This window comes from Poecilia formosa, unplaced genomic scaffold, assembly GCF_000485575.1.
Source record: "Poecilia formosa unplaced genomic scaffold, Poecilia_formosa-5.1.2 Scaffold201, whole genome shotgun sequence".
NCBI classification, from domain to species: Eukaryota; Metazoa; Chordata; class Actinopteri; order Cyprinodontiformes; family Poeciliidae; genus Poecilia; species Poecilia formosa.
In genome coordinates, this window is record NW_006800140.1 from 642,155 (window position 1) to 656,188 (window position 14,034).

General features: G+C 37.8%; 2 protein-coding genes across 2 annotated transcripts in view; both read right to left on the reverse strand.

Moving 5' to 3' along the window:
* inpp5f (inositol polyphosphate-5-phosphatase F) overlaps window positions 1-2,725 on the reverse strand; it is a 20,838-nt gene extending 18,113 nt beyond the window's left edge. Inside the window, exon 1 of the mRNA XM_007566925.2 lies at window positions 2,214-2,725. Coding sequence (XP_007566987.1) covers window positions 2,214-2,310 — 97 coding nt within the window. The 5' untranslated portion in view covers window positions 2,311-2,725. The remainder of the gene's footprint in view (window positions 1-2,213) is intronic.
* Window positions 2,726-5,568: 2,843 nt separating this feature from the next.
* Window positions 5,569-13,032, reverse strand: bag3 (BCL2 associated athanogene 3). Its single transcript, XM_007566926.2, has 4 exons — window positions 12,676-13,032; window positions 8,400-8,732; window positions 7,393-7,740; window positions 5,569-6,802 (listed from the first exon to the last, which is right to left on the reverse strand). Exons 1-4 carry the CDS (start codon window positions 12,874-12,876, stop codon window positions 6,137-6,139), a joined length of 1,548 nt encoding a protein of 515 aa, XP_007566988.1. The 5' UTR covers window positions 12,877-13,032; the 3' UTR covers window positions 5,569-6,136.
* Window positions 13,033-14,034: the final 1,002 nt, after the last annotated feature.

A 14,034-nucleotide genomic window follows, 5' to 3' on the forward strand; every position in this document is an offset into this window, starting at 1 on the left:
CCCCCTTCAAATAAAGTATTACCATAAAATTTATTTAAATAAAATTGATTAAATAAATTCAAATTATTTTTCAGACAAAATATGTCTGAAAAACGCATCATGATACAAGCATATCAATAATTCTTGATTTGTTTTAGAGATTTGAAATTACCTTCCCTGTTTTATCCAGTTTTCACTCTACATTATTTTTATTTTTATTTTTAAGCAGTTATGAGAAATGGTGGCAGTTACTCAACAGGTTGTTGCTAGGTAACCAAAGAGTGAGTGAGTTGCTAGGTAACCAAAGAGTGAGTTAGTTAGTTGATTCCACCAGAAGCTAAAGTCGTTTCCTCAGTTTTGGTTTCATCATAACACAAGATTTGTCTCTGAAAATTAAGATCTTTGTCTCCGAGTATATTTGCAAACTAAAACCTAGCTTTAATGTTGATATCAGAGTAATGGCTTCTTCCTCTCTGAGCGCCCTTTCAGGACAGTAAAACAGTTTTACTATAAATATTGATATTTTATAACTAAAATATAATCACCTCTGGTGCACAACTGGACTTTTGTACTCATCTTCATCACCTAATTTGTATTTTTTTGATGATATTGCACAAGGAAGCAGAGAGTTTGAGGTGTTGCCTTAAAATACATCCACATGTGTACCAATGTTTACCTCAAATGTTGGAAATTTGAATAATAATCCATGATACCATCATCTGGGTTGAGGCCTGTCATGAAAACTAATTTTACTGGATGATAAATTGCCCAATAAATTATTGCGATAATAAACAATAACATTGTTGTATTGCAACCATTTTCACATAATATATTGTTTATAGAATAATAATGCAACTTCACTCTGTCAAAAATAAACTTTAATTTTGCAAAGAACACTTAACACTAGAATGGGGAGATATTTTAAATATCCAAATAAAACACAGCTAAAATTTACAATAAAGTCTATGTAAAATATATACATTAATCATCAGAATGGAAATAATTAAGCTCATTTAAAACTATAATGTGATTGATTATTGCTTATTGGGACAAGCTTATCTGGGCTATTTTAAAAGCACAGTAATCTTAGTGTAACTACTGAATTTAAATAAAGTATCTTTTAAAAAGTCTTGGCAATCTTAACTCTACTAAATTAGAAATTAATTTCTCAATTTCAGACAGCAAGGAGGAAAAAAAAGTAATTGGTTTGTCATGTAAGTTCAATAAAACAGCTGTAGAAAAAGATATTGTACTGAATAATACCTGAAACTTGTAATTTAGAGGGTAAGAAAACAAAGACAGAATTTAAAAGTAAATATTTGCAACTTTTTAATAAAGAAACCCACTTAAGTAGAAATCTAAGGTGAATAAAGAACCCAAAAACTGTACTCAACACTGTATTTGTACTCAAGTAAAAGTAAAAAAATATTTGGTAAAAAGGCAACTCAAATACTATATGAGGGTATTTATCGTATCATTTATCATGCTAAATTTCTTATAAGATAATTATGATTTATTGATAATTACTAATTAATGCCGTTTAAACCCCCCTAAAACTGTCTGTATTGTTGGGATTGTTAAACTATTTTCTACAGTTTTTTTTTCCCAATGGTAGTATGAATGAAAATCAATTAATTTTAAAATATCATGAGTTGCAGTTAATGTAGGTTAATGAGAGTTGCCCTAAAGAAATGAATTACAAATGGGAACGTTTACTGTCTGATTGCTGTGCCATGCAGTCACAGCCAAAACAGTAGTAATAAATACTTCTTATCGTGACTTTTATCGCTATCACAACAGAGCCACAGAATATCGCGATAAAACTTAAGTCCATATCGCTCACCTTTACGTGGACGCGTGTTCTTATTTACTGCTGTACATTCCTGCGTGGTGTTTAGTTTAGATTAAGCGGTCAAATTCAAGCCTCGCTCTGCAACCTGAGAAGCCGGCTGACAACTTTGAAGTCAGTTTGGGGTGTTGGCACTCCCTGAATAACAGCCAAGCGATGATTTACAATAGAAGCGCGTCCAAAAACAGACAATAAAAAGAATAAAAACGGCGTGTTTTTAATTCTATTTGACCCACATCAGTCAGTTTGATCATATTTACTGATGACGATCAGGTTTCAGAGCGGATGCCAGAGGAATTAGGAGAGAATGAGGGGTGGATTTGTGATTAAAAAGTCATCAGTAATGTAAATGAAACCGTTTCCAGCAGCTGTCATTGGTACCTACCAGGTCTGACAGCCATGCTCCCGTCCTTCCTGCTGCACCACAGCGCCTGGTCCCCGCTCTGAAGAATGTAATCGTCTTTAGCCTGAAACAGCTCCATGTTCTTCCCTCCTCTCACGCAAACCCCGCTACGTCTAAGCGCGTATCCGGGACCCGGTGCGGTTCTTCCTCGGCTCGGAGGTTAACACCGGAGTTAGCCTAGCCGCGGTTAGCTCGGCTTTTTTTTTTCTTTTTTTTTTTATTCCTCCACCGCTAGAGAGAGATGGTGGCTAGCTGCGTCCACGGCTAAGAGCAGCTGTATCCGAGTGGGATTTGGTTATTCCGCCTCTACATGCTGATATTCAAAGTTCCTGTGGACAGGAGGAGAGGAGGCAACCTTCCCACAGTCATACCGGGGGGTAGATACTCATCACCGAGTGGGGAAACTGTGTCGCCGTTCAGGACGTAACCGACGTTTCCTGCTCCAAACAACACCACGTGGCCTGACGTCATCACCGCTGCACAGGTACAGCAGGAAGCAGATGCTTGTTGCCTCTCGTTGATTTTTCTACTTACACCTGGAACAAATGGCAATGTACCAGTGCCATTTTAGATAGAAAAAAGAAGTACATTTCTGCCAGTAAAACAAAATATTTTTTTTAGATTAACAAGGAAATTTATGAGATTAAAGTTAAATATTTGCTAGAAAAAAAATAACATTTTGAGATTAATCTCAAAATTTTCCAGAAAAAACCCCCAGACATTTCTTAGATTGAAAAGTCGGTCGAAAATTTGCCAAAAGAAAAAAAAATCCAAAATTTTGAGATAAAAACTTTTGAGATTAATCTAAAAAAAATTTCAGGAAAAACTTGGAAATTTTTTAATTTGAAAAGTCAAAATTTCCTAGAAAAAATCTGAAATTTTGAGCTCACTCTCAGAAATTTTGAAAAAACTTCTTGTCTGATTTTATCTGACCCTCATATTTTCTTTTTCTGACCCTCACATTTTCTTTTTGAAGATTACCAGCTTTCCTCTCTATCGCCTCCAAACAAGGCGTACTTGTTGAATATTTTTATAGTTTTGTTACTGGGCGAGGGTCAGAGAATATTCTCAGTCATGACTCGAGTGCTCCTTAGGGAAAAGCAGCTGACCTAACAGAGACATAAGTCTTGCTCTTGAAAACTCTTCATGTGATAAATGTGCTCTGCTTCAGGCAAACAATCATGCATGTTGCTATGATGTGTAACCATGGCAACATGGTACTGTTTTTACAGCTATTAACAGCTGATTAGCACCTCTGTAGCTCAAATAGCACCTTTTTAAGGACAATATCCCCTACTCCAACATCTCTCTAGCCAGACAACCTGATGGAAAACCACAAAACAGCTGAAACACTAAGTTCCTTTAAAGCAAGGCTAAAACCCACCTGTTTAGAGTTCCTTTCAACCCATAATAACTTGAATATCGATTTGCGTTATTGATTTTGATGATGGCACTAGTCAAAGTGATTTGATTTCAAAATGATTTGATTTTTTAAGACTTTTTACTTTTTTGTTTTTATAAGGCACATTGAACTACCTTGTTGCCAAAATGTCCTATACAAATAATCTTGATTGATTGAGAGAGATTTAAAGAGAAGCAAAAGCAAATGAGGTGGGTTAGCAGTCCTTGCAAACAACTGGTCTTGTCATCCAAGACGTTACTATCATCTCTGTCACCTTGTATATAATGATAGTCACTAGTCTGTAATAACACAGCAACATTCTTCAGTCAGAGGCAGATTCAGATTTGTTGTAAGACTGACTGCTACTGGAGAGCCTTCCATTTCATTTCCCTTTGGGATAAATAAAGTACTTTTAAATTGAGTTGAATTGATTTGCTCAGTCCAAACAAGCAAATCAAACACAGATTCTGCAGGAATCTGTGTTTTATATTATATATAAAAAAATATATATATATTTTATATATATATATATATATATATATATATATATAATTTTCTTCTTATAGAAAACCAGAAAACTCTTGAAGTGTCAGTCAAAACATTTTATTTTCAATTATACAAATGTGACTTCCTATAATTAAAGAATCAGCCAGCTGCTAATGAGCACTAAGCCACAATCCATAATTTGTGAATGCATGTCAGGCTGTGATGGCTCACAATCTCATCAGTGGCAAATTATCTCACAGACAGTTGTAATAAAATAGTTCCAGGTGGAGGGATACAGATTTTTATTTTTATTTTTTACAGAGGTGGTGTTTTAAGGCTTCAAGGGCCCGTAATGGGTCAAAAGTTATTACGGATTGTGGCTTTGGTAGGTTTATGAGGACATTCTGACAGTCGTTAAAATGTTCTGATTGTCTCACATCTGGAGTCAGATGCGCATCACACCCTGGCTGGACGCTTCACATTCATGTACCAAAAATACGCATAGAAATCTGATAGAAACTCTGGATTCATAGCAGCAGCAGCGAGGGAACCAGAGGACGTTTACACTTCGACACAGGACCGAAAGACGCCGTGAACGGATGTGCGGCTGATTTTTCAGTGTCTTCCAGGGTTCCTGTGCAGCCTGGAAAATTATGGAAAAGTTTGGAATCTGTTTTAAATGTTTTCCAGGTTTTGATTGTTAAAGAAAACTAAAACAGAAAATAGAAAAAATAAAGGAGTTCCAGACTTTATTGCCTCTATTGTAAAGATGCTGGAGCCATCCATCCATCCATCCATCCATCCATCCATCCAACCAACCAACCAACCATCAACCATCCATCCATCCATCCATCCATCCATCCATCCATCCATCCATCCAACCAACCACCATTCCATCCATCCATCCATCCAACCAACCATCATTCCATCCATCCAACCAACCAACCATCAACCATCCATCATTCCATCCATCCATCCATCCATCCAACCATCATTCCATCCATCCATCCAACCAACCATCCATCCAACCATCCATTCATCAAACCATCCAACCATCCATCCATTAATCCAACCATCCAACCAACCATCCATCCATCCAACTGTTCATCCATCCATCCAACATCCATTCATCCATCCATCCATTCATCAAACCATCCAACCATCCATCCATTAATCCAACCATCCATCCACCTGTTCATCCATCCATCCATCCAACATCCATTCATCCATCCAACCATCCATCCACCCATCCAACCAACCATCCAACCATCCAACTGTTAATCCATCCATCCCTTCATCCCTCCATTCCTCCATCCTCCTCATTATTATGGCAGATTCCACATTTAAAGCCTCACTGCCGTTGAAACATCTAAATCATGCTGAACTTTTGATTTTATATGTTGAAAATGAACCAAAATAAACAGCAAACATTTTTGAGACATGTTTTGTAAGTTATAGGACGTTGATGTAGAAACCGTGCAGGAACCCTGATTCTCAGTGACGGCAAAGTGCAAAGACAGCAAAATCAGCAATATGCCATAAAGCAGCACGTAGTAAACAAATGCACTGTGTTTTGTGACAAAGCAGCTCCAACAAGAACAGATGGCATTCACTGGGAGAAATTTGCTTCTGTTGACTCAGGCATTCTGCCTTAAAGCCCAACTTGTGTTCTGACTAGATTAAGAAAAGCTTCATAGAGGATTTAATCAGACAAAAGGCAACTCCAAATATCGTTTCTTAAGAAAATACTTTCATTCTCTTCCGTTTATTCATAAAGGCCTCGTACTTGAAACAAAAATACGCTTAACAATGTTGTCAAGAAGAACTCACTAATGAGTGCAATCTTGCTTTAAAGATACTGGAACAACAAAAAGGCAACAACAATGGCTTGAACAATACAGTTCCACTGGGCTACCATCGATTATGTGCTGAATGGACAGAGCAACACTTTGAATCAATGCATGCAACTTCCACAAATGCTGTAGGTTGAGGAATCTCTTCACTATGAGGTGTTCAGTCATAATCTCTCCTTCGCCATCTCCAGGCTCTCAGTGATCACGCTGGGCTCTCCTTTCTGTGTCAGACTGTCTCTATCCAGTGCAGCCTCACTGGCAGAATGCTCCTCCAGTTGCTCCAGTTTTTCCAGTATGGTCTGCACGCGGCGGACGCCGTCCCGCCTCGCCTGCCGAACGTCCACACGGCCTTCAGGGTCAACAGAGTCTAGCGCCAGCAGCTCTTTGGTCAAGAGCTCCTCCAGTAGCAAGTATTTCTTATCATTTTTCTTTCCGCTGAAGCTTTTCACATCCTGCTCCAACTTGGCGACTCTTTCCAGGATTTGCTGCACTTTAGCCAGCCCTGGGTGTACCGGGCACTTGATTGTCGGGTCTGCCTCGGTCTGCGCAGCCGGGACGTCGGCTGGTGCCTCCTGGGCTTCTGGTTGCGGAGGTATCTGAACCGTGATGTCGGACATGTGGTGTGGTGGCGGCTCCGGCTTCTGGGCCTGCGGAGACGCTTCGTGATGCATTTGAGGTTGCTGGAGCGGCTGTGGCTGCGGCGACTTGGGGACATCTGCTTCTGTGTGCAGCATTTGGGGAACCGGCGTGCTCTCAGGTTTCTGCTGCACGATTTGATGCTCCTGCTCCGTCCTCTGGGGCATTTCTCTCGACAGGACACGCTGTGGAGCCTTGAGAGTATAGAGGAACAAAGAATAAGTTATTTAACTCATGACTGTGTCCATCAAAGTCTGTTTTTTAAGCACGTCTTGAAGTAGAAAGGTTGATTAAATTTGAAATAACTTCCTCAATTTCGCAAAAATGTTTTTAACAGTTGAGATTATTTTTATTTTCTCCAAAAGAGTGAAAGCTGCAGTATGAAACTTAAAAGGACTTTTTTTTTTACGTTTGTTAAAATCATCATTATGACAGTTTAATATCAGACTGCTTTCTGCTCCCAGTACAAACTGCACAAATACACCACCCAGTCAGAAACAACCAATCAGAGCCAGGAGGAGGATCTTAGCGCTGTCAATCACTCTCATGCTCCCTGCTACTCTACAGCTCGTTAAAAAAGTTACATAACATAACATTACAAATTTTAGTCATTACAATTATTTTGTTTGTTTATGGCTTATAATCTGCATTTTCTTAATAAAAGTTTTATTTTCTGCTTATTTAACGTGAGCCGCTAGTCCTCCTCATAAACTGTTACAACATGGTGACAATTTTCACATTCTTTATAAAAGTTTACCGAGGTCACAAATGAAAGTGAAATTACCTGCGCCCTTTCCCCCATCACCTGTATCTTAACAGGTGAGTGGCTCCTGACGTGAGGTGGGAGGTGAGCAGCCGTGGCGTCGCGATGCTGGGGGAAAGCGGTCGGGGAAGCCCTTTCTCTGGGAGGCTGCACCGCGGCGGGGTAGCCGGGCCAGTCCTCCGTCTGAAGGCGGTGATGGAACGGCGGCTGATGTTCGGCGTAGGGAACGCGCTGGGCGTAAACCGACGGGTTCATGTGAGGCGGCGTTTGGCCCCCTCCGCCCTCGTGGATCACTGGGATGGGGATGTAACCGGGCTGGAGGCCGGAGCTGCTGGACCGCGCTGGCTGGTGATGGGCGGCCATGTTGACCTTCAAAATAAAATAAATAGAAAGAAAACATCATAACAGACATACAGCATCTTGATAAAGTGATTTATTTAGAGAAATCAGAGTAAAGGGGGTTAAATACCATAGGTGGGTAACTATTTACATTTACTTGAGTAACGTTTTGGAAAAACAATTTACTTTTAGGAGTATTTTTACTACGCTCTTATTTGAGTAAAATTTCTGGATTTTCAACCCACTGAATGAAAACCAAACATGTTTTAACCAAAAATTCACCAGACACAGAAACATACCTGCAGTCTCTGTTCAAGTTTCTGAAGTTTTTTAATTGAAAGAAACTGATTTGAAAAAAATTTTATTTTGCCTGATTTTGTTATTTTTTGTTTCTTATATGAATTATTGTCATTTTGGTTCTTCAAATACCAACGGCATTATTTCCCATAAAGATTGAAACATATTTTATCCATTTATATGTTTACTTAACCAGTTCTAATTTATGAATACTTTAGCAAGGCACAACAGTTTCAATGCTGCTCAACCAACTCCCAGAAAACCTGGTTATACAACATAATTGGCTTTTATATCACTAATAAATTTTAATCTTTCCTGCAGCCTCCCTATAAAGGCTAAAGGTCATTTGATCGGATTTTAACTATAAAAGGTGTCGTAAAGTCGCAAAGTACCTCTGAAGTTGGTGAAACCGGTGCTCCGGTCTTCCCACACTCAGAGTCAGAGTGTCCTAGCAGCGGCGATTTGGGTCTGTGGGGGAGCCCTGACGTCTGCGGCGCCGTTGAACCTTCAGTCCGGACGCTCTGGGCGGTGACCGGCTGGATGTAGGAGTAACATGGATGCTGCTGCTGCTGCTGCCGCACATCTGCTCCGTCATGGTAGACCGGGATGGGAATGTAACCCGGCCGGAGAATCGGATGCTTCATCTCTCTCACAAACGTCTTAAGAGGCTCCACAGGGCTCGATTCTGCTGATGCACTGGGCCCGTTTGCTGACACTTCTCGAATCTGAAATGTGAATTTTACAGTAAATTTAACTGGAATTATGCAGTTTTACTATTTACTTGCATCTATAATAAAAATCCAGGATATCCCTGAACACAAATAACCATTTTAAACACACAACTTGAGTAACTTTTTTTTCATTATCATTTAATTTTAGGAGTATTTTTACAATGGTGCACTTTTATTTTCACTTGAGTAATTTTATGACGAAGTATTTCTGCTCTTATTTGAGTAAAATTTCTGAATTTTCTACCCTCTGAATGAAAAACAAACATGTTTTAATAAATTTAAATTAATTTAACTAATTTTTACTTTAGTAATTTCTTGGACAGCTACTTTTTACTCTTACTTGAGTAAAATATTTTGGTTACTCTTCCCTCCTCTGTCTTTGTGAGTTTGTCACAGGATTTTTTCTGCCTCTAAACTGATTTGTTTTTTTAATGGTGCATTAGAAAAACAAACCGATTGTTCGCTCAGTCTCAGACAATAACGGAGGACGTGGGGTGAGGCTGAATATTTCCTCAGAGTCATGCTAAAAGTCTCACTTCTGTGCTTTGGAAAGAGGAAAACAACATCTGCCAGTCAGCCTCTGAGTGCAAAATTATTTTTATGGTAAAATGTGTGTAATTGTATGAATAATTACATTTAGGCTCAGTTATTTTCTTTTCCTGCAACGGATATTTACATCTCTAGCTTAAAAGACACTTCTGGCATATTAATGACAAATTATTGCAACATACAGTAAAAGAAAAATGAATTTATTAGAATTTTTTTAACCAGTATTTCTTCTATTTCAACAGAATTTTGTGTATACATCACATGTTTTGTATATTGGGCCTTAAAACCAAATAAGCTACTTTTTTCCCCAACACAACCATGAAAAAGTTTATATACTTAATGGAGATTTGCTTGCAAAATAGGGAAAAACTGTGATGCATATTTTTCATTATTATGGTGAATGTTTTTCTTTTTTTTTTTTTTTTTTTTTTTTTTTTTAGATCTGGTTAGTAAATTAAAAGAAATCCCGTTCCAAAGAATTAGTTTTATAATCTTGCGATAATCAGGAACAGCTGCAGTGAAAATTGAAAGGTCAGACCTCAAATAAAACTGAAAACTTGTTATTGGACATAAAAGGTCAAAGAAAAATCTGTTGCAGGAGTTTCTGATCCAACAGAAAATGAGGGAATTGTCCTCATTTATAGCTATATGCTCCTAAAATGTAACTTTTTTTTATTTAGGAAACTCAAAAACAATGCAAAAAAACATGATGTTTGGTGTGTTTACATACCAAAAATAGGGGATTGTTTTAACTCCTTTATTGAATAGGAAAATAAAATTGTGTTTGATCAGCTAATCTCTTAAAATATGCCCAATTTAAACATGGTGCAGCACTCATGGTCAATGTTTACTGCATTTAATTGTTCCGTTTGAGTTGTTTTTTTTACTCAGTAATCAACCATAATCTGAATCAGCAGATCAAGCTTTTATTTATTTTTATTTTTTATCGGTATTAGCTGGTACAACGTGGATCGGTGCACCGCCATTAAGAATAAAAGAGAATCTGCTGTAGGTTCCTTCATAGAGACAGTAGTTTGAAATTTAACAGAAAACAAAAGGATTACAAGATTATCTTGTAAAGGAATAGGAAAAACTATTTATTTTTTTATTATTTAACGCGTTAAAACATTTTGATGCAAAAGCGCAGATTCGGAACCTTTGCTATGCGTTTCTGGTACGCCCGTAAACCTGACCCACAAGCGAAGTCCGTAAACAAAGCCGCTTCTTTTGGCCCACTGGGGTTTAATTTCTGCTTTAAAACGATCTGATAAAACGCTGGAAAAGAGTATTACTGCATCCAAATTGAGCTAAATGGAGTTAGCTTATCAGCGAAGCTATTCAAGCCTAAAATAGCATCTCAATGCCAAACATGTAGCAGCAGCACAGACGCTAACGCTAACGTTAGCATCAGATTTCTAAGTAAGTTTTTTTTTAAAATTATTTTAAATAAGTTGCGTGAATGATGAGGAGTTCATGAAACACTTGAAACATGAATGGATATTATAGCATATTTGCTCCAGTATGGTGGCTGAATAAACTAAATAACAGACCAATAAATATATTTGTCATTGAGTGATTTATTCAGCAATTTAACGGGCAAAAGAGTTTTTGAATGGAAAATGTTGCTTCTTATGTCGATTAAAATATGACTGTGACCAATTAATTACAAACCCTGCAGTTAACGTGATTAAAAATTTTAATAGAGTCCCATTAGTTTTAACAAATGCTGCATGATGAGTTAATCAGTAATCACGCTAATTGATTGGTGATTCACTTTATGACCTGCTTGCTGCTCATAAACTGAAAGAAGAGAAAGGAGCTAAAGCTTAGGAAAAATGACTATTTGTTACATTTATTTACATTTGTTTAACATTACAACTTAAGATAGATAGATAGATAGATAGATAGATAGATAGATAGATAGATAGATAGATAGATAGATAGATACTTTTGCAGGTATTTCTTACTACACTGTACCCTTCATTTTTACATAAATAATTTTATTATGAAGTATTTCTACTCTTACTTTAGTAAAATTTCTGGATTTTCTACCCATTGAATGAAAAATAAACATGTTTTAATCTAAAATTCACCAGACAGAGACACACAACTGCAGTTTTTGTTAAAGTTTCTGAAGTTTTTTATTGAAAGAAACTGATTTGGAAACATTTTCTTTGCCTGATTTCATTATTTTTGTTACTTATGTGAACTATTGTCATTTTGGTCCTTAAAATACTAAAATTTCCACTTAACTTTATGAGTTACTCAGTACTTGAGTAAACATTTTCCCAAATACATTTTTACTCTTAATTGAGTAATATCTTGGACAGATACTTTTTACTTTTACTTGAGTAAAAATATGTTGTAGTAGTGCTGCTTCACTTGAGATCTTTAGTTATATACCCACCTCTGGAGATAGAAATAAAAATTAAAACTAATTCATGTTTGATCTTAAACTTCTCAAAATATTAAGCTGTAGAATATTTATTTCTCTTTCAGGTTAAAGCCTTTGCTTAAATCTTGCCAACATTTCTACTATTGCTGACAGAAATCACACTGCTCCTTTAACTGGAGGTGGGCCCACAGATGAAACTTGGCTTATGGCCTTGTAGGAGCAACAGGTTCCCACCCATTTAAACTTTAAACAAACCTGCAAAAACACTCAAAAAACCACTGTAAACTGAATTTATATGTAAAGCAGGAGTCTCCATGGTGAAATAGCTGTGAACGACCCTTTGCCCTCTGCTTGCACAGGGCACTGCAGACTGCCTGCACCAATTTTATCCCCCAACAGCTGTGTCTTTCCAGCAGATTCCTCAGCACACTAACTTTGGAAAACAAGAGTCTGTCTCTGGGAGGGAAGATTACCAGCTTGGCAGGCCCGGTCTTCACAGCAGATCCGATCACTTTCTGCTCTCTTATTATTAATTATTATTATTATTATTATTATTATTATTAATTTTTACGTTATTTATATCATAATTATAGGTCAGGCGGTTTCTCTTGCCTACTAATGAAGCGAGAGCTGGTTGAATCCTTGTAAGGGAAAAGTTTATTACGATCTGATCGCCGTTTTTCCAAACACAGGGATCAGATCCATGCAGCGCGGTGACTCACCGAGTAATAATAATAGAGTTAGATCATGGCATGGGAATAAAACGGCAATGGTCATCCGTTATATTAGGCTTATGAGCCGTCAGTGAGGGGGAGGTGACGCTGCCTAACAAGGCCTATCGGTAACAATATTAATGTGTAACATAAAACGCAGAGCACGAATTAAAAAAAAAAAAATCTGCGTAAGGCGCTTGGAGAAACAAAGCCAACGTAAACAAACGCGTTTAGACGACATTTGACAATCACACCAACTTTATTATCCCGGTTCCGTTACCTTTCTGGTGTCGTGTCTCGGGTCATTCCAGGTGGTGGTCCGGTTGTTGTGGTCCACGAAGAAGGGCCAGCCGGTGTGCGGGTCGATCTTCACCTCCCAGCCCAGCGGCAGAGGCTCGCTGTCGTTGGTCGCCATCGCGGCGGGCATCGGTGACTGCGTCTTCACGGCGTTCATGTTGCAGGCGGCCGAGTATTGAGACATGTTACACGGGGCGACGGTCGCTTTAAAGATTCCCACTGGTGACGTGTGGGAGTGGGCTGGAAGTTTCTGGAAATAGCGAGGGGTTAATGTCGGGGGCGGCGGACGCAGCGCGCTGGCTCCTCAGACCCCAAACACAGACGACTCGGAGCAGAATAACGTTCATCTCATTTTATTAATTAATTAATTTAATTATTGTATTTTTTTAATTACCGATACATACGTAAACAAAAACGAGCAGAAGGATTCCCCCTTGCGATGCGTCCCGGGACACGAAAGGGAATTCCTAATTTTTCCTGAATAAAAACAAATCTCCAAATAGATGGGAGTCAGACTCCCACATGATAATGAATCTAGTCCAAAGATTTGCTTGGATTTGGTTCACAATTATGTAACTGCTGGTGTGAAAGAGTGTAGGCACGGTGACACCTCTGACAGTCCTTCCTCCTTATTCTGTCAAGGGGAATGCTAATAAGAACACTGGCAAAAATAAACAGACTTTACAGCTCCCTTAAACTTAAATTATATTCGCATAGCAGCAAGTGACAATGTGAGTCAGCAGAATAGAATAGAAATAAATTTTATTGTCATATATTGGGGAAATTTAACAGTAAATCTGACAGGACAAGGATGCAGGTAGGTTCACACAAATACATAAAAGACAAACAAACAAAATTAAGAGTAACAATAAGGACAAAATTACAATATAAAAATGGGTAAGAATATACAAAATGTGCAAACAACAGAATATTTATTATATAAATTAATATAAAACTGCTGCAAATACCTGCAAGTATGTGCCATAAATTCTTATTGAGATTGTTAGAAAAAGTGATTACAGTGGTTATAGAGTTCAGCAGCTGCTGGAGGAAGGATCTACTATAATGCTCCTTTGTGCACTTAGGATGAGTTCAATTTAGTTCCAACTTAGTCAGTTCAATGTGATTTATGGTATAATTTAATGTAATGCAGATATATTCAGATTCAAATTCAATTCAAAACTTTTTTTTGTATCTAATTACTGAAGTGATTTATATTATATTGTATTATATTATAGATTTACATTGTGTTATTAAATCCATAAAAAAATAAAAAATACCCTTCTCACCCTCTGCAGGTATACATATAAAATTCCCCTCTCACCCTCCGTGGGTGGTCTCT

What these genes read in the sequence shown, in the direction of transcription:
- bag3 (XM_007566926.2), bottom strand. Translation starts at nt 12,876, where the DNA reads ATGTCTCAATACTCGGCCGCCTGCAACATGAACGCCGTGAAGACGCAG. An exon ending in CGGTTTCACCAACTTCAGAG is followed by an intron (nt 7,741 to 8,399) that starts GTACTTTGCGAC and finishes TTTATTTTGAAG; the next exon opens with GTCAACATGGCCGCCCATCA. An exon ending in TGATGGGGGAAAGGGCGCAG is followed by an intron (nt 6,803 to 7,392) that starts GTAATTTCACTT and finishes TATACTCTCAAG; the next exon opens with GCTCCACAGCGTGTCCTGTC.